At 43.6% G+C, this 17936-nt stretch overlaps 1 protein-coding gene across 3 annotated transcripts in view; it reads right to left on the reverse strand.

Moving 5' to 3' along the window:
* Window positions 1-17936, reverse strand: part of Marf1 (meiosis regulator and mRNA stability 1) — a 50113-nt gene that overhangs the window by 11487 nt on the left and 20690 nt on the right. For all 3 annotated transcript variants that reach the window (NM_001081154.2, XM_006522018.3, XM_006522019.2), the window contains exons 12-21: window positions 17691-17869; window positions 16286-16366; window positions 11918-12154; window positions 11708-11827; window positions 10795-10970; window positions 8994-9214; window positions 8099-8241; window positions 7859-7992; window positions 6404-6606; window positions 5290-5517 (exon numbers count right to left, since the gene is read on the reverse strand). In NM_001081154.2, coding sequence (NP_001074623.1) covers window positions 5290-5517; window positions 6404-6606; window positions 7859-7992; window positions 8099-8241; window positions 8994-9214; window positions 10795-10970; window positions 11708-11827; window positions 11918-12154; window positions 16286-16366; window positions 17691-17869 — 1722 coding nt within the window. The remainder of the gene's footprint in view (window positions 1-5289; window positions 5518-6403; window positions 6607-7858; window positions 7993-8098; window positions 8242-8993; window positions 9215-10794; window positions 10971-11707; window positions 11828-11917; window positions 12155-16285; window positions 16367-17690; window positions 17870-17936) is intronic.

Below are 17936 nucleotides of genomic sequence, written 5' to 3' on the forward strand. Positions count from 1 at the left end.
GACACTGCCATGGTTCTCTCTTCTTCTGTGCTGTTTCCTCCTTCCTGCTTTTCCCCTAAGGCAGAGAGACAGCCGGCCAGCTGGCAGGTCTTGGCTAAGCTAGTGACCACAGGGAAAGCTGCATTTCTCTGATATCCCAGAGCCAATTTTAAAGATGGCCATTTTCATCTGCTATGCATCTAGTTGAACATTTCAGATTCTCAAGGAGACAAAGAACTTGGGGGAACCTTTGAAAGATCTATAACATCACCTGGGGAGCCTGTGAAAGATACATGGTACTGTCTGAGCACCAAATACCAAGAGCAGAGACAAGCACTTGGTGTTTGAGACCTCTTGCCTTCCTCAGGACCCGCCATGATCTTTAACTGCAGGCAGCAGACAGAGCTCTGTGCTCTCGCACTACCTGCCAGTACATCCAGTCTTGTCCCCGTACGCTTCTTGCCCAATGGCTTTGCCTTCTGTGAGGATCAAATGGCTCCCTGCCTACAGCCACATATGCTTGTCTCTTTAGGACTCTGGACTCAGTCCAGCATCAGCATCTCTTTACTTTCCAGGCATGCTCTGAACTGAGGTAGGAACATGGTAGCAGACTCTCACTCCTACAGTGGTAGTAGAGCTGTTCACATAGCCTGCTTTGAAAGTAGGGGAATGAGGGGACTGGAGATGGCTCGGCAGTTAAGACACTTGGTTTTCTTGCAGAGGACCCAGGTTCAGTTCCCAGCACTCATATAAGGAGGCACAACCACCTGTAACTCTGGTTCCAGGTGATCCAATGCTGCCCTCTGGATTCCACAGGCACTGCATTGATACTTATGCACACACAAACAAGCAGGCAAACACACATATACATATAAATATAAATCTTTAAAAAATAAATGAGAAAGCAGGCACTCAATCAGCAGACACGAGTCAAAAACATCTGAGTTACTATCTTAGAATCCTAGATGATTGCCAATGCTGCCTTTTTTCCCAACATAATATTTATATTAGTTCTTTGAGAATTTCATATTATACACCCAGATCACACTCACTTCCCAGTTCCTCCATGACCGCCCCCACTTTGTAACACCCCCTCTCCACATTCGATCTGTGTTACTTATCTACTCACTGGAGCATGACCAAACTCTCAGTGGCTCGCCTCTTAACTACAACTGAGTCTTTCCTTCCCCAAACCCCAACTAGAAGCCATCAATAGCCGAGAACTACACTTCTGCATCCTTAACATACTTTTAAAGAGTTGTCCTTAATGGCCTCCTGTTTTCAATGGCTGTTTCCTTTTTTGTCGTGGGGCTCGAAGTAGGGATAGCGGTTGTCACAGAAGCCTTCCATGTCCCTCTCTCTCATCTATGCATCTACAGTCACTGATACTACTGCTGAAGTACCTTCCTTGCTCTTTACAGTCAGTGGGAACATGAATCAGGGGCTTCCATAAGGTTTCTGGCATAGACCACAAACACAGACCCTAGCTTCAGTAGGACCATGAACCCAGAAAGGCCTTCAGAGGCAGTCCAAACCACAGACATCAACAAGACCTCAGGCTGCAGCATAGACAATGGACATCAGCATGGCTATGGCCTTTGGTAGTAACATGGGCCATAGATATCAACACAGACCCTGGCTGCAGTAGGGTACACCACGTCCAATTTATGCAGCACAGGGATGAAGCAATTGAGCGCTTAGTGTATGGTGAGGAAGCACTCAACCAAGGGAGCCACATCCTTCCCTAGTCCTGGCTTACAACCTTCCTATTTACCTAAGCCCACCCATACTGACATCTTGGCCAGTGGACACTGGGGAGACCTGGACCTGTCATACATATCATGGTTTTCAATCCCTCAACTTCTAATTGATTCCACTGCAGACACTTCTCCAGAGAGATCCATTCCAGGCTCTGTCTTTACCTACTTCTAAATTCTTCATTCATACACATCATAGGGTGTCTGGGGTAAACATGGAATGGAAGACAGAAGCAATTCATTGCTCAGCCCTTCTATTAGTAAGAAAAGGGCTAGAGAGATGGCTCATTGGTTAAGAATACTGGCTACTCTTCCAGAGGACCAGGGTTCAATTCCCAGCTTGGCAGATCACACCATTTTTAACTCCAGTCCCAGAGGATCCAATGCCCTCTTCTGGCTTTCATAGGCACTGCATACATGTGGTGCACAGACATACATGCAAGCAAAATACCCATATAAATAAAAATAAACAAATAAATATTCTTTGAAAACAGCTGATTCTGTTGGGCAGGACAAAGGCCTAGCTAACTGAGAGGTGGGTTTATCATAAGACAATGTCCTTTTCCTTTCCAGAATTTCCAACCCCCACCCACAAGCCAACATGAAGCCTGGCTGGGCCCGCGCATCTTTCAGAATCCTGATTTGGAAGGCCTAACTTTCCTTTTTCTTCTCTTCTGTCTTTTCTTTCAGATATGGCCAGAGCCTAAGCATATGTTCCCTGGTACTTTGGGCTTCCTTACATTTTCTGTAAAACTCCCTTCCCTGCCATGTGGCTGACCTCTGTGCTAGCTTCTCAAATGGCATGTCTTACCCCCACCCCCCTTTTCTCCATTCGATTCTCTTCAAGACACTGCAAGATTTACAGACTGCCAGTCTGGGGATTTTTTTCTTTAAAACTCTAATAAGCAACCTCCAGCTTCCACTTTGAGTCTATTCTTATTTTTGCCCATGAAACTGAGAATGCCAAAAAGAAACTCAAACTTCCCATTTCTCACATATCAATGCTGGCTCTGCCAGGACTCCTCAGGATTTCTGTTAACACTCCTTGCCTGCCTTTTAATTACATAAGAAAGGAGAGGATGGATCTGTTCCTGCCCCCTAGACAGAGCTACTGTCTTCAATTCCCCATCTTCTTTCAAGTCTCACATGATCCTTTCCTCCTGCTTCTGTTTCTCCCTAGCCTCAGTAGTGAGGACTGAATGCAGGGCTTTGCAAGCTGGGCAAACTTTCTACCACTGAGCTATAACTCTAGTCTTTTTATTTTTATTTTTAATTTTTTTAAGTTGGAGATAGGGTTTTGTTAAGTTGCTTAGGCTGGCCTTAAATTTCAAGTCTTCCTGCTTCAGCCTCCTTAGGTCCTGGGATTATAAGCCAGGCTTTTGTTACTCAGCTTTCTGTCTATCTTAGCACTAAGGGCCACAGGTTCACTGATATTGCTGTCAATAGTCTAAGTTCTTTTGCCCCTTACGTCCTTTCCATTGTGGCCATCTGGCCAGCTCCCACCATGTGCCCAGACATCAGCTTCTGAATCTACAGCACACTCATGGCACTCTATGGCACACTCATCCCTCCCATTCATCCCTGGCAAGCATCAGCTCCCCACGTGCACAGTGCTCTTCCACACCCGACTCCACAAGTCACACCTTCTCTGAGCTCTTCTAGCTTAAGCTCTGAGCCCTCTTTTCTTTAAACAGTTGCCTTAACTTGTGGAGGGTGTATCTTTTACTGTCTATTGTAATGCTAAGTGAGGGGCCACAAGACCTGGAGTCTGTACCATAGCCCCTGTGACAAGGTCCCCAGTTAATTGTGATTGGTAAATAAAGATGTCAATAGCTGGGCAGAACAGATATAGGTAGGGTTTAGGTTTCATGGGCTTGGAGAGAGAGGGCCAGGAGGAGGGAGAAGAAAGAGCAGTCATAGAATAGAAGAAGGATACGCAGGAGGGAGAAAGAGAGCTGCCATGTGTTATGGATGGACCTGGTGCTATTCTTGTGAACCAATCCCCTAGTGAAAAAAGGAGCTAATCACCGGGTGAGTAAGAGGGACTTACGGGTTGGACGGAGGAAGAGAGGAAGCAAGAGAGAGGTCTTTTAGGATGGGGATAGGGTGAGGACAAGATGTAGCTATGAGAGTCTCCCAGTTTCAATGGCAGATCTGTCAGGATTAGCCACCAAAGGATTTAGATTTAATAAGGCCTACAAGATTAGGATTTTACTGTCGTTTCTGAACTGAACTAAGTTTGTGTTGTGTTTTCCTTCACACAGAGGCTCAACTGGGTTCAAGAGAGAAAGGTACAGCAAAGCCTGAGTTTGCCTGAGGTGCCTCACAAAGGCCATGGGGGATTTGGAGCATGGGGCTGGTGTGGTAGAGACTCACCAGTGGGAACTTAGTGGGCTGGCTGGAGACATTCTGGAACTGAGTCAGAGTCTCCAAGAGATACAAACAGGTCTGTCACTGCCCGCCAGCGCATGGCCAGCGAGGCCGCTGGGGAGAGCGTTGCTGGCACAAGTGCAGGAACATGATGGTTCATTTTTTAATATTTCTCGCAACAGCCAAGGGCCAAGAGAGCGTGGCCTTGAGGGCTGCCCAACTGTAATTAAGAGCAGCCCAGATGAAACATGTTAAATAGTAAGTGATAACTTGGAGGGGTAAGCAGCTGCCCAGCTATTGTGCTGCCTAAGGCTATTTAAAAATATAAAGGCTGTGTATTTCATCTGGGAACATAAATGGTCTAAGAAACCCTGTGCCAGGATTTATAACTATTTTCTACTACATTAACCTTCCACTTAAAGATAACATAGCATTCTTTTCCTGGTGAACATTTAGCTCTTGGGGCAGATTTAGTTTTATCAGATCCCATCCAACAGCCCTAATTCCTGTGAAAGATTAAGGCAGCCCCTCCTTATGGTTCATCTCCCACCTCCTCATCACACTACCCTAGAAGTCCTTCTTGCCTGTGTCTGCTCACTTCTCAAGTCATTGTTCTTTGGAACTTTCAAACACATTTAACTGCAGTACCTGGACATCAAGCCAGCAGCTCATTGGTTCCCTTCATCCCATGTGATCAGCTGTGGCTCTCTCACTTCCCCTCACAAGCAAGCTAGCCAAAAGCTGTAGCAAATCCTGCTGCCACTTTCCCTTGACACTTCATTGTTCAGAGTCTTCTAAGTGCTGTTCTCAGCAGCAAGACAGTCACCTCCTGCTACCTAAGTCTTACGGAATGCTACTGGTCACTTCCTTCCCATCTCCTGTAATAGTTCCACCTCTACTCTGTCAGTAATAAGTATATAACCAGATTCCCTACGAGCCTCTGATTGATGATGCCACCACTTCCTGCTTCCCTTTCCAGTTTTTCCTCCTGGTAGTTTTTCCCTAGACTATAAATCTAAAGTGCCAAACCAAGCCACCTACTAGTACCTATTAAGGTTTCAATGACACACAGCTATAAAGCATCAGCAAGTCACACAGGGTACACACAACCAAAATGCTGCAGTATACACAACACCTCACACAGACCTGCCACAGCCTTGTCAGTGAAAGGACATTGGCTTACCTTTACAACATGGCAGAGCTTCTGTGTCAAAGCTGAGACTGAACTGACATCATAGTCTTGGAGACGAAATGTATAACCAAAAGTTTTAGCATATTCTGTAAACAGATCTGTCATCATAAGGCAGTTACCCTTTTGGGACCGCAGAAGCTTAACAAACTGGGCGGCTAGAGCTTTGAATCGCTCCACTTCAGTCAAAGTCAGGATTTTTTCTTCTCCACATTCCAACACCTTAGAAACACATAGGGCAGAAGGAGGGGTGGGGGTTTGAACACATAATTATAGGTAAAGTTAAGTGGCACGGAACACTACACATTGGTCACTTAAGATGGGAATGTGTTACGAAGTCACACTTCTACAAGAGCTCTTCCCTCAGCATTCAAATACACATGTAAGACATTCTTTTTCCTGGCAGTAAATTCTGTTATGTATGTTTTATAACAACAAAAAGTTTTAACACTTTTGGAATGAAGGATGTTAATAAAACTAATAACAAAAGTCCAGCCCTGCTTGGAAGAGCTTGGCATGAGTACTCCCACCCCACCTCCAAGGGTGTTTGGAAAGCACAATGCTGCTCAAAAAATACTGTTTAATATTTAAACCATCTCATCCTATTTCCAGTGATTATTCTAACACAAGCTGAAGACTATCTTTTTAAAGATTTATTTATTTATTTAATGTATGAGTACACTGTAGCTGTCTTCAGACACACCACAAAAGGGCATCAAATCCCATTACAGATGGTTGTGAGCCATCATGTGGCTGCTAGGAACTGAACTCAGGATCTCTGGAAGAGCAGTCAGCACTCTTAACCACTGAACCATCTTTCTAACCCTGAAGATTATTTTTGAGGTGGAGTCTTTGCTGGTTAACCCAGGCTGGCTTTAATCACAGAACTCCCCAGGCACCACCTCATAAATTCTGAGATTATAGAACAAATCGCACATTAACCTAATTTACTAACAGGTCAACAATACAGCTTTTTTGATGAGGTTATTTCAGACTCATAACTAGAAACAGTAACACCTCCCTTATACACTGCTCAAAAAAAACAAAAAAAACAAAAACAAAAAAACAAAAACAAAAACAGTTGAAGAATTAGAACCTCTTCACTTACTTGTAAAATCTCAGGTATGGCTTCCAAAAGTTCAAGCAGCTTGGTAAATCCATAGTATGCAAGTTTACACTGTCGGCCAAAGTGGTGGTGGTAAGAGGGAATGAACTTGTTGAAGGGCATTCTGAAATGGGGCTGGTGGCGCAGCAAGTCCACAACATCTTTGGAGAACTGCTTTGTCCTTTCTATTTCATCCTGAGTTCGTTCTTTAAAAAATAAAGCACCTTATAAGTCAGGCATCCACCCACTGTGGTCAGTACCAACCCTGCAGGAGCTCTGTCGGAGTCACAAGAGATCAGCTTTGTCTTCCCCAGCCACACAGCACACAATAAGTACATTTACTTCCAACTAGGTTCTTGGAGCCAGTGGTTCTCCTACAGGCTCAAGGCACAATCCTGGGAAACAAGGGTGCTATTGTGGGAGGTGTAAAATACACGTCATCACCTACAAGATAGGGACAATTTCTATACATCCTGTCTACTACACCTATGTGAACAAGACAGACACAGAAGTCTGGGTGCTTCAAGCAATAAGATGTTATTTTTGTAAAATCACACTTCTGAGCATTCATGTGTTTGCTTATTCATTTGATCTCCAGTTAAAAGTTATCAGCAGAAAGGAGTTACTAGGCATCAAAACTGTAACAAAACAAAAAAGTACTTAAATACTGATCTTCACATCTGTTCATTTTAAATTGATTAAAAAAGGATACTACTAGTTTTAACTCCGGAAGCTTGTGACCTCAGGGACACAGAGACCCTCTCTCTGGCATTAAAGGGTATCTCCCAGACTTGACTGAACTACAACTGGAAAGACAAATGCCACATTCCTCTGTGTTTGTTTTCTTCTAAAATATGCATGGTGAAATAATTCTCAGAGCTAAATTGGATTCTCCATCAGATAACGGGCACTAGAAACATGCACATAGCTGGGAAGCATTTAACAAAACCCTGGTTAGAGCTTCTCCCCTTTGAGTAGATTCTTTGCCTGCCTGCCTGCCTGCCTTCTCTTCCCTCGAGACAGGGTTTCTCTGTATAGCTTTGGCTGTCCTGGAACTCACTCTGTAGACCAGGCTGGCCTTGAACTCACAGAGATCAGCCTGCCTCTGCCTCCCAAGTGCTGAGATTAAAGGTGCCCCACTAACCAGTGTGTTCTTACAGGGCACATGGCTTCCCTTCTTCCAGAGAACACAGGTAATGTTACAAACTACACTTTCAAAGGAACCATTAAGAGCTATGGAAAGAGAAAAGAAAGTGCACCCCCCCTCCACACACACACATACACAATTAAAATAACTCTTCCATTTAAAAGTAAACACTGACTAGACTCATGCCCACAATCCCAACACTTAGGAGACTGAGGTCAGAGTACTACTGCAAGCCTGAGCTATACAGTGAAGTCAGGTCTCAAAAGTACAAACAATAGCACCACTGAGGTAGACAACATCCCTCCATATACCTCTTTTTCGGATACAAATGACCATGTCGTCATCTTGTTGGGACAAGCAAATAGTTGTGTCTGGGATCTCTGATATTATATCAATCAAGTCACAAACACCATATTCCGTGACATCCCAGTCCTTTGAGAAACACCTATGTTTTAACATGGGAAATGGGCAAAGAATGAGTAAAATCACTGCCACAGTAACAAGCTTTACAAAAGACTGCTTTTCTTTTTTAAAGTATCCCATCAACTCACCAATGATAAGCCTGTGAAAAGTCTCTCACGATGACCTGCTTGCTGGCCTGGGACTTAAGAAGTTTTAGTAAATCCTGAGTAAAGCGCTTCACCTGGGCCCTGTGAGTAAGGGTCATCAGACGCTTGGAGCCCATACCAAGAATCTGAAAATGAAATGTTCTAATTACTTATACTATGAAAACCTCAAAAGATACGTTCTTGTGTCAACCTTGTCTCTGTCTTTCTTGCTCTTGTTAATCTCAAGCTATCTCCCTCAAATATAATGCCCACAATTTGAAATGGACACAATTCAGTATGTACAGTTAAAAAGAACAATGACACAACTGTCTGGGGCCAAGATCATTTGTTTGCTTATTTCAAAGTGCCATTATCTCAAAAGATCATGAGCACAAAGAGGAAGTGCACATGTCCAGTCTAGATGACTAATTTCATCTCTAAAAGACAGATTAAGTTTTTCAGGCCTTTTTAACAAGTAGGAAATTATTAAAACACTGTCTTCAGGGAAGTTATAGGCAGTCTAGATAGGATACAATAAACCCTAATCAAGTGACTAATGTCCAACTCATGAAAGGTAGAGCACTTAACACCCTGGTAGGTACCAACTTGTAAGTGCATTATGCTCATAGCAACCCCCTGCAATAATGAGCATACTAGAGAACACTGCTGGAAAGCAAGTGTTAGCCCCTAGAGACTAGAAGGAAAATGCACACAGGCCTCTAAGGAATTCTTTTAGGTTGGAAATTTGTAGTTTCTTGAACACCTGAGAGGGTTCCTGCATTTTGAAGCAAGCTCTTACAGGAAGTTTAGCTCAGAATGTCTGAGTATTTGGCTGTGGCAGCTGAGGTCACAGAAGAACACTCGTTTCTTTAAACAAGCAACCTCTTGTACCCTTTACCTGCAACACATGAGGCACAGCTTCTAGGAGTTCAATCAGCTTGGAATAACCATAGTCTGAAACCCTGCACTGCTTTCCAAAGTGGTGATGGTATGAAGGGATGAAATTGCTGACGGGTAGTATACACGATGGCTGGGTCTTCAGTAAATCAATGACCTCTCTGCTGAACTGAATCAGCTGGGGATTTCTCACAGGACTTTTAGAACGAAGAAGCCAAGGGTCTAGAAAAGAAAAACAAAAACAAAAACAAAAAAAACAAAACAAAACACCATGAGGCCTTAGGCATGGGTTCACTGGCTCAAAGGCTTTTTTGTGTTCTTAGCTCAGGATCACTGTGCAGAGGCAAGCAGCAGTTTCAAGTTTCAGCTTCTACGCACAGGCACCACAGAACCACACGACCAGACCCTCCCACTTACCACAGAGAGGCAAACCATTTGCCCTAATTCTCAAAAAGAAAAAAAAAACAACAAAATCCCCACAAAGCACTCTAGGGTGATGGTAGAAGTGAAGACGAACAAGGACTTTCCAGACTACACTGGCTGTATTTCAAAGATCCATTTGTAACTTGCTCATCATATTTCCCCACAGACACAGTGCAGATAAGCACTAGGAAGGTAGCCCACGAGAATGGAATTAACCAACAGTAGAGCTGAAATTTTACCCGGAAAGCTATGGGAAACCGTCACTTGAACAGGACAGGAAACTGAGGAAGAACCAGATCTATCCACCTACCTCATTATAGCCCCAGCAGGACTGGGCCAGCCTATGAAGACTACATTCACAGCAATATTCCTGTCGGTCTCTTCAATGCTATAACAGGTCTGCTCCATCAGGTTTTTAAAAAGTGCTTACACAAGAAAAAAAGCTTATCTGGAAAAGGGTGTTGCAGAGATGGCTCAGCAGTAAGAACACAGGCTGCTGTTCTTCCAGAGAACCCAGGTTCAATTCCCAGCACCCACATGACAGCTCACAATTGTCTGTAAGTCCAGTTTCAGAGTTTCTAACACCCTCACACAGACATACATGCAGGGAAAACACCAATGAACATAAATACAAATAAATTATTTTTTTAAAAAAGCCTAAATAGAGCGAGTATAGCGGCAAATGTCCTTAAATTAATCTCAGCATTGAGGCAGAGGAGGCTGAAGCAAGAGGATTATGAATTTATGACAAGCCTTGGTTATATAAGACACTACTTCCAATAAAAAAAAAAAAGAAGATGAAACTTTATCGAGAAGTTGAGGGGATTTGTGGACTCAGCACAGAGAGAGGCTGAGTCTCCCGTGGAGTCTGCCCCGAGCAGCCTAAGACTGAGAGAGGAGGACAAGGTTTAGGAAGGAGCTTCTGTCCAGGCCTCCCCCAGAGCTGCTGACTCAGGCCAGGCTTCCAGTTACTCTTCTACCTTTAAACAGAAGTGCAAGCCGAAGAAGGAAGACACATTAGAGTCAAAGAAAAGGACGAGTGTCTGTGTTTGTGTGCGTGTGTGTTTGTGTGCGTGTGTACACTCATGAACATGGGAGCTGGCTCTCTCCTCCCACCATGTGTATCCTGGTGTTCAAACTTAAGATTTTTAGGCTTCATGGTGGGTGTCTTTATTCTCTGAGCCAGCATGCTGGCCCAATTTTGGTATCTTCAGAAGTCAGGTTCTACCAAGTCCTTAACATCTGGGGAGTTTTAAGATTGGAGGAGACATTCTGGTGAAAATGGTGCTGCTGTTTGAAATCAAACCCACAGCTTCCTCCTGTCCTCCCAGAAGACAGGTGGGAGTTTAGGGCTCAATCTCTGACCCTGGCCCACCTACCAGTGTTGGGAGGTGGGGGCTTGTTGTGAATCCACTTCACTACTTTGACGCCATTCTGAGCAGTGGCAATGTTCACTCCTGGAATGCAGGTGATGAAGTGCTCTAAGGGGACACCCTTGTGGCTGTCTTGCGTAATTTCTAGGTCACCAAACTCCGCAGCATAGCAATCTGGAAAGCTGAAGGGATGAAAGGTAAGTGAGAGTAAGGAAAAGGGCAGTGCTGGCAGAATAGCAGGCTTTAACCAGTGTATCTGGTGAGAAGCAGCTGCTGGAGCACTGTCTCTGTGACACATTCTTTTTTTTTTTTTTTAAGATTTATTTCTTATATGTAAGTACACTGTAGCTGTCTTCAGACACACCAGAAGAGGGCATCAGGTCTCGTTACGGATGGTTGTGAGCCACCATGTGGTTGCTGGGATTTGAACTCAGGACCTTTGGAAGAGCAGTCAATGCTCCTCCCCACTGAGCCAGCTCACCAGCCCTCTGTGACACACTCTAATAGCTGTAAAATGCCTGGGCAGGGTTCAGTAGGGAGTTAGATAGAGCACTGTGGGTTGTCAAGGCCACCAAGTCTCGAGTTGGCCTTTGTCTGCAGCCCAGAGTGATGCAATGCCCTCTGATGAATGATCTCCCTTACCGCCTCGGCCCCTGTACACAGGGGAAATGACGCACTCTCATGGCACTTGTGCAGCTTCCAAATTGAAAGCATCTCTTTCCTGTGATGAAGAAACTGTTCTCACTTTTGTGAAATTCAACATAAACCCAGTTTCTCGTTGAAATACTAAGTGCACAATCTATTTCTCGAAGCTTCAACCTTAGGACAGAGCCCTCCTTCTAATCCTTGCTTCCATCAGTAGGCAGACTCCAGGAATGACCCTATCAGCGCTTTACTCCCAATGGCTAACATGGCTCACCTTAGCAAAGGCACAGTGCCCTGGTGGGTCTGCAGAAGACTATGAACTTGAGGTGCGAACACTTTCAAAGAGAGAACCACAAAAGGAATCTTGTAAGAGTCTGGATCAAACACAAGTTCACTGCAGGAAAGAGAGCAAACAGTGAGCTGACTGACTTCTCAGGAGTGGAAAGCATTCCCTGCTCACACTTTTTGGAGGGCACTGATGTACCTGAAGTCCTTGTTAGAGCAGTGCTGCTTGCAGACAGGTTCGTGATACTCCAACTCTTCAAACAGAACTGGGCTGCAGTTTGAGGAGGAGCCATCATGTGACTGGGAAGAGCCCAGGGGGCTCTGGCGGGCCTGATTACTAGGTAAGAGACACACCAATCGCCCGTTTCCCTGTTCACGGATTGCAATAGTGTCTGTTAATTTATATAAATCAGACACATTTAACTTGTGTCCATACCTAAGAACAGGAAAGAGATGTTGGTTTAGAATGTTTCCTTTGATTTGTAGAAATACCTGACCTGTTTAATAAGACAACACAGAATGGCTTTCCCATCCTCCAAGAGTAAAATGAAACTACTGACTAAGTTCACTTACTCTTGAAACCACATGGCTCCCTGCTGGCTACAACTGTACTACCATTTCATAGCGCCTTCCCATGCCAGTGTCCTCAGTGTCTAAGATGGGAGTGCTCTCAACATGTGTTACCTCCAACCACTGCCCTCTGAAGTACACTCCTTTAGAGAGCTGTTCGAATTACACTGATTTCAACTTTTGGACCACTCCCCTCTGTACCTGGACTCCTCAATTCTGAGCTGGACCTGCTACAGCTGGAGAATAATGGCCCAGGCTCTGGATGCAGACAGATTTGAGTTCACATGCTGACTCTACTTCAGCCTTTTATAAACTTAATTAAGACACACAACCGGTTTGAGTCTCAACTTTGCTGTCTTTAAATGTTGTGTAATTTGTACCACACCTGCTAAGTGAGGACCAAGTGTGATTAGGCCTGGGTATTAGTTAATTCCTTTTTACCTCTCCAGGTTCTATTCCTAGTGCCTACATCCATCAAGCTTCATCCCTACCAACACCAGTCTCTGGAGTCTCCCCACACAGGAAGATATGCATTCTCTCTGTGCTCTCTTATTCTTGCTCCTAAACTCCCATCTTCTTTAGAGAGAAAATAACTAACCTCTCAGGATTGACATCCATTCAGGCTCTAACCTCTTCCTTCCTGGCTCTAAGCCAGTTGTCCTCAAACCTCATCCCCCAGGTCCCCTCCCCCCCATGTCTGGCATGTTCTCTTTCCACATACTTTCTTTACTTTCCCTTACCCTCTGGGACCTTGCTTTATTCCTTAGCCTTCCATCCAGCTTTCCCTTCCACCTCTTCTGGTTCTATCTGCTTCCCTGCCCATCATAAATAATGCCTCTAAACCAAATAGCAGCTATTGCTTTCAGAGCCAACATCACTCACACAGAGCCTCCAAAATAGCACTCCAACTCTCTCTACATTGAGATTCCAAGGATGCGCTACAACTTTTATGTCCAAAACCAAGACCCAACACAACCTTCTACTCAACAAACTGCTTCCTGTTAAACATGTCCCATATGTTTAGCTCTGCCATCTTGTTTCCTACCCAACACCAGTCCTTTAAAAAAAAAAAAAAGACTGTCTTTAAAAATTATTCTTTGATGTATGTACATGTTTTGCCTACATATATGTCTGTGCACCATGTATGTATGGTGCTCTTGAAGGTCAGAAAAGGGCCAGATCCACTGCAGATAGTTATAAGTAGATGTGAGCTGCCATGTGCTGGGAATTGAATCTGGGTCTACTACAAGAGCAGTCAGTTTTCCTCCTAACTGTTGAATCATCTCTCTAGTCCAGTGGTTCTCAACCTTCCTAATACTGTGACCCTTTAATACAGTTCCTCATGTTGTGGTGACTCCTACCCATAAAATTATTTTTGTTGCTACTTCATAACTGTAATTTTGCTACTGTTATGAATAGCAATGTAGCTACCTGATATGCAGGATACCTGGTATGTTATCCCTGTGAAAGGGTCATTCAACCCCAAAGGGGTCACTATATACAGGTTTGAGAACCTCTACTCTAGCCCACCCACCATCTATCCATCCATCTATTTACTTTTTCAGACAGCCATCTCATGTCTGGAATGCACAGATGAGTATGTCTCGAACTCCTCTGGCCTCCACTCCCAAATGCCAGCCACCAGGTCTCAAAGAGGCTTAAAATTTCTATGTCATAGTTCTTTGTACTCCAATTACATCAGCACACAATTGACTGGCATAGAACATTGCCTCTTTTCTCCCTCTTCCTGAGAACAGTTCTTACCACCACACCTCTCTTCCCCTTGTTCCTCTAATCCACAAATCGGCTCATCACTCAGAATAACTGCATACTCCCCTTGCTGTTGTTGGCTGGACCTCTGAAGCAGCACTCTCTCTTGCCTATACCTCCTTTTCATTGACATTTCTCTTTGACTCACAGAAGATTTTGTGAGATCTCTTTCCTTTAAAAAAAAAACCTCTTTGGATACAGAACAAATGCAAATCCACATTTTCTGCAGTGCCTCATTCAGCCTTTCATTCCACTAATGCCTGCTATGTATCTACTTTACATTGGACAATTAGGAAGATTCTAATTCCTGTCTAAAGTATAGAGCAAGCTCACAAACACCACTGAAAGAATAATAAACTAGTATGTAAGACAGACAGACAGACAAGAAGACTTAGCTTTAGAAGCTATGATGGTTTGAATGAAAACAGTCCCCATAAGCTCTTACCAAGTGGTACTGTTAGGAAGTATGGCCCTGTGAGAGGAAGTATGTCACGAGGGGTAGGCTTTGAGGTTTCAGATGCTTGTGTGACAATAATAGACTAAACCAGCTCCAACGAAATGTTTTCCTTTTTAAGAGCTGCCACAGTCATAGTGTCTCTTCACAGCAATAGAAACCCTAACTAAGACAGAAGTTGCTAAGTGGAATAAAGGGCATAAAGGGCAAGGCCCTCACCCAGCTAACCTTCCACTTTATGAAAAGGAATTAAAGAGATGTAAAAAGGGAGTTAAGGAAAAGCTTCTGGCCAGGCAGGCAGTGCACACTTTTAATTCCAGCACTCAGAAGGCAGAGGCCGGTTGATCTTTGAATTTGAGATTAACCTGGTCTACAGAGTGAGTTCCAGGACAGCTAAGCTTAGGCAGAGAGAGAAACCATTGAAAACAGAAAGCTGTTGAAGATGTAATTAAATAAGCGACCATGTTCCAGCTCCAGGAAGCAGTAAAATTTGGCAGCTTTGGCCACATGGTTCTGGCTTAGACTCAAGAATAGGAGAAAGTTATTGAAATTAGTTTTACCAAGCATATGTCAGGAGTGTACTTGCACAATGGCATAAAATTGCCACTGTGTGACTGTGAAGATGACACCTGGAATGCCGTGGAGACCCCAAAATATTGGAGATACCAAAGCCATGTGATACTTTCCGAGTAAACCAGATAACACGGAATGGAACCAGCCCAAGAGAAAGAAGTGTGCTGCTGCAGTCAAGAAAGCTGAAAGGAGTCAGAGATCTGAAGAGCATTCTGACATCAGACATGCAGAGTTTGGAGTTTGCCCAGCTGGTTTTCAGTCTTGCTTTGGTGCAGTATTTCCTCATTATATTCTATTCCTCCCTTTTGGAATGGTAAGGTATTGTCTATGCCACTGTATGTTAGAAGTATGTGATCTGAGTCGGGCAGTGGTGGCGTACGCCTTTAATCACAGAAGGAGGCAGAGGGAGGTGGATTTTGAGTTTGAGGACAGCCTGGTCTACAGAGTGAGTTCCAGGACAGTCAGGGCTATACAGAGAAATCCTGCATCAAAAAACAAACAAACAAACAAACAAAAAAGAAGTATGTGATCTGCCTTTTTAATTTGATTTTCCAGATTACAGTTAAAGAGACTGCCATGGGTATCAGAGACTTTGAATGCTGGAGTGTTGAGACTGTGATAGACTTTGGGGACTTTTGAACTTGGTGTAAATGCAATTTGCATTACGAAATGGCTATTAAGTCTATGGGGGCCAGGGAGTAGAATGTAGTGGTTTGAATGAAAATGACCCCTATATATGTCCTTGTTGGAACAAAATTGGCTTTGTCAGAAAGACGTATGTTAACTAAGGGTAGATTTTCAGAGTCTCAAGCCAGGCCCAGTGTCTATCTTCCTGCTGCCCAGGGATTCAGAAGTAGAACTCTTAGTTACCTCTATAGCACCATGTCTGCCTGCATGCAATGATGATGACAACAGACTAAACCTCTGAAACTATAAGCCAGCCCCAATTCAATGTTTTCCTTTAGAAAATCTGTCATTGTCATGGTGTCTCCTCATAGCAACAAAACCCTAACTATGACTATGAGAGGAACTTAAGTTTAAATCTGCTAAAAATAAAGTTGTTTAAGTCTTATTTCCAGTCTAAACAGCACAATCCGCTTTGTCTGTCTTCCCTGGTGAGAAGTTCCTTAAGGGCGAGCATGGCAGCATTTTTATGTGGAAGTCATCAGTCCACCAGTGCAGCAACAGAACAATACTTACTTCTTTTCATAGATGTCTATAAATTTAAAGAGAGGCAAGCAACAGGCAGGAGCATCCTGAAGAATAGACATTGTTTCTGTGCTGTGGGACAAAATCCATGAGTTAGAGAACAGACCACTCCCATGTATTACAAAGTATATTTTTAAAAGATTTATAAAATTAACACAATGTCAAACAAAGTAAACTTACTAGTTTCTGCAATGTTACATTCTACTTTTCTTCAGAAAAGTTAAAAAGAAAATCAAAAGGATTTTTAGGACAAGCTGTGAAAACTGATCAATTCATTCCCTGGATTCTCTAGGACTCAGGAACACCATGTCACACATCTGTGTAGCAGAAAATCATGGACTGTCCTGAGGACAGGGGGATAGGGGAGATATACTGGGTTTTAACTCAGAGTGAAGGCAGAACAGCTTGAATTATCTCTTGCCATGTGTGGCTTATGTGTGAGATGGATGGGACTGGAATTTCTGCAGTGAGTGGACATGTAACTGCATACAGTATCATCTTCATCACCCTTTCCAAAAAGGTACTAAAAATACTCAAAGAAAGACAAAGAAAAAGCTCAACCCAGAAGGGTGATTAGCCTAGGGCCACAGAATTAGTGGTTTTAATCCTTTTTTTCTCTGTTCCCCAAACACTGCAAAAACCTGAGTATTATTTTTATTCTAAGAAACACAACCAAGCAAGCAACCAACCAACCAAAAACAAAAACCACCACAACTTCAAATACTGGCCAGGTACAAGTCACAGAGAAGATCCCTGATATTGCAGCACAGAGTGAATCTCACTTCACTCCCCACAGCGGCACGGGGACCTGCTATAGTCACAAGAGCCTACACCCACTCAGTCAGCACTAGGATTCTGAGGCAGGACTGGACACTTTTCAGGATTCTGTGCTTTACTGTAGAACTCTGCTAGTCTTAGAACCTGCTCTGGTGGATGCCGCACGCCTTTAATCCCAGCACTCGGGAGGCAGAGGCAGGTGGATTTCTGAGTTCAAGACCAGCCTGGTCTACAAAGTGAGTTCCAGGACAGCCAAGCCAGGGCTACACAGAGAAACCCTGTCTCAAAAAAAAAAAAAAAAAAAAAAAAAAAAAAAAACAAAAAAACAAAACAAAACAAAAAAAAAAACCCAAAAACCAACCAAACAAAAAGAACCTGCCCTGGGTATGCAGCATGCTATTTCACTCCCAAGGGCCTGCCAAGTTCAAGCTGTGTTTGTCTTTTGCTTAATGACTTGAACAAGAGCCAGAGGGCATATTTCAAACCCTATCAATTCACAGTAACCATTATTGCATACAGGAGGAATGGGAATGTGATAAAATTAATTTTAATTATTTTCCAAACTATCTGTGGGTCAAGTTGTTATGTTCTGAAGTGCATGGCTGGGATGTTTTTTTACCTTAGTAAAGAGAGTGACTTGTTGGCAGCTCCTGTGGAGAGTGAGACCAGTATCTTCTTGCTGCCAATTTTGTGCCTATGGAGGCTGTTCACTGCACAGATTGCTTCGTGCAGGTTTCTCATCTGCACAATGGCCTTGAGCTGGTAATCAGTATGGGGACTGAGCTCAACACTCTTCACCTGCAACAGAACAAAATAAAACTGCACTACCAGTATCTACCTAGAGCCTGTCAACTACAAAAGTTAA

This window comes from Mus musculus, chromosome 16 (genome assembly GCF_000001635.26).
Source record: "Mus musculus strain C57BL/6J chromosome 16, GRCm38.p6 C57BL/6J".
Taxonomy (NCBI): Eukaryota; Metazoa; Chordata; class Mammalia; order Rodentia; family Muridae; genus Mus; species Mus musculus.